The sequence below is a fragment of the Alligator sinensis genome, unplaced genomic scaffold (genome assembly GCF_000455745.1).
Source record: "Alligator sinensis unplaced genomic scaffold, ASM45574v1 scaffold1295_1, whole genome shotgun sequence".
NCBI lineage: Eukaryota > Metazoa > Chordata > Crocodylia > Alligatoridae > Alligator > Alligator sinensis.
In genome coordinates, this window is record NW_005841880.1 from 2148776 (window position 1) to 2150151 (window position 1376).

A 1376-nucleotide genomic window follows, 5' to 3' on the forward strand; every position below is an offset into this window, starting at 1 on the left:
CTTATTGCTGCTGAGTTGCCAAGCTGGGGTCGCGAGAGGCCTTTGCTGGCCGTCCCCCGCAGACCATGGGCATGGGGCGGGAGGGGAAGGGGGGGGGCGTGATGCCCGGGGAGCTGCCACCCTGCGAGACTATGGCAGTTCTGCTGCCCGCTGCCCAGGGGGATACTGCATCTTTGACTGAACGCCCCCGCCTGCCCCCGCCCCCCTCCCTCTAATCCGACTTGTCCCCGTCGTCGTCCTGGTGGGCGTCCCCATCGTGGCCGTTCTTGTCCTCCTTGGAGAGGTGAGCCTGAGAGCCCAGGGCCGAGAGTGAGAGGAGCCCAGTGCCAGCGCTGACGGCTGGCAGGGACGGGGGCTGCAGCCCCACGGGCAGCGGAGTCAGGGGCAGTGCCAGGGCCTGGAGCTGCGACAGCTGGTGAGCTTGGAGCTGCTGCTGTAGGGAACGAGGGACAGACAGACAGCCGGGAGAGGACGGGTGTCACCCAGGAAGCACGCGGACCCTCCCGCACGACGGACATCCCAGGCTCTGAGATGTGGGGAGCTAATGCAGGGGCCGAAGAAACCGGAGCTCTTGTCCCTGTCATACCCAGGCTGGGGCTCAGCTGGCCCTGACACTGCTGATCTGCCCACTCCCCCACCCCTGCCTGGGGGCCAGCATGCCCAGGGGCCGCTCTGCCTCATTCAGCCTGGCAGCCAGGGCTCTGAGGGGTGTGTTGTATCCCTGCAGGCACTGGCACGGGGGTGTGGAGGGGACTGGCAGAGACCCCATGCCACTTGGGTCAGCGATAGCCACATGCAGCCAGCCCGCATCAGCTCTGGTGAGGCCACAGCTGGGCTCTAGTCATCCCATCTTCCCCTGCCCCCCACCCCACCGCCCTGTGCCCAGCGAAGGGATTTGCCCCCAGTGTCAGGGTGCCCCCCCTCAACATGCATCACGTACGCGGATGATGGAGTTGAGCTCCGGCGCCGTCACCTGCTTGGCCCGCTCAATGGCTCCCAGGACCTGCTGCTGGTGCTGCGGACAGGAGGAAGAGACACGGGGCTTCAGGGAGGAGGCTGGCAAGATAACCCCTCCCCTGCCAGGGCTAATCCCCATGCCAGGAGGCAGCTGAGACTGGTACACACCAAGCCCTGATCTCCGGAGCCCCAGGGGGTCCATGCGGGGAGTGCACCTAGAGGCCTGTCCCCCACATCGGGCTGCCCCGCATGGCACTGGGATCCCTCCCCTGACTGCAGGCCCAGGGTACTTAAAAGGGACCCCACCCCTGACCTACTGTCCTGACTAAACCCCACTGCTCTTCCCAGCCGGACATGCCAGGGTCCAAGTCCATCGGGCGCACGCTGGCCCCCCCGCCCTGGGCAATTAATCCATCAGG

At 66.5% G+C, this 1376-nt stretch overlaps 1 protein-coding gene across 1 annotated transcript in view; it reads right to left on the bottom strand.

Moving 5' to 3' along the window:
- Positions 1-6: 6 nt before the first annotated feature.
- The window catches only part of AES (amino-terminal enhancer of split), a 6582-nt gene continuing 5212 nt past the window's right edge, over positions 7-1376 (bottom strand). Inside the window, exons 5-6 of the mRNA XM_006017528.2 lie at positions 941-1015; positions 7-433 (exon numbers count right to left, since the gene is read on the bottom strand). Of these exons, the coding sequence (XP_006017590.2) occupies positions 212-433; positions 941-1015 (297 nt within the window). The 3' untranslated portion in view covers positions 7-211. The remainder of the gene's footprint in view (positions 434-940; positions 1016-1376) is intronic.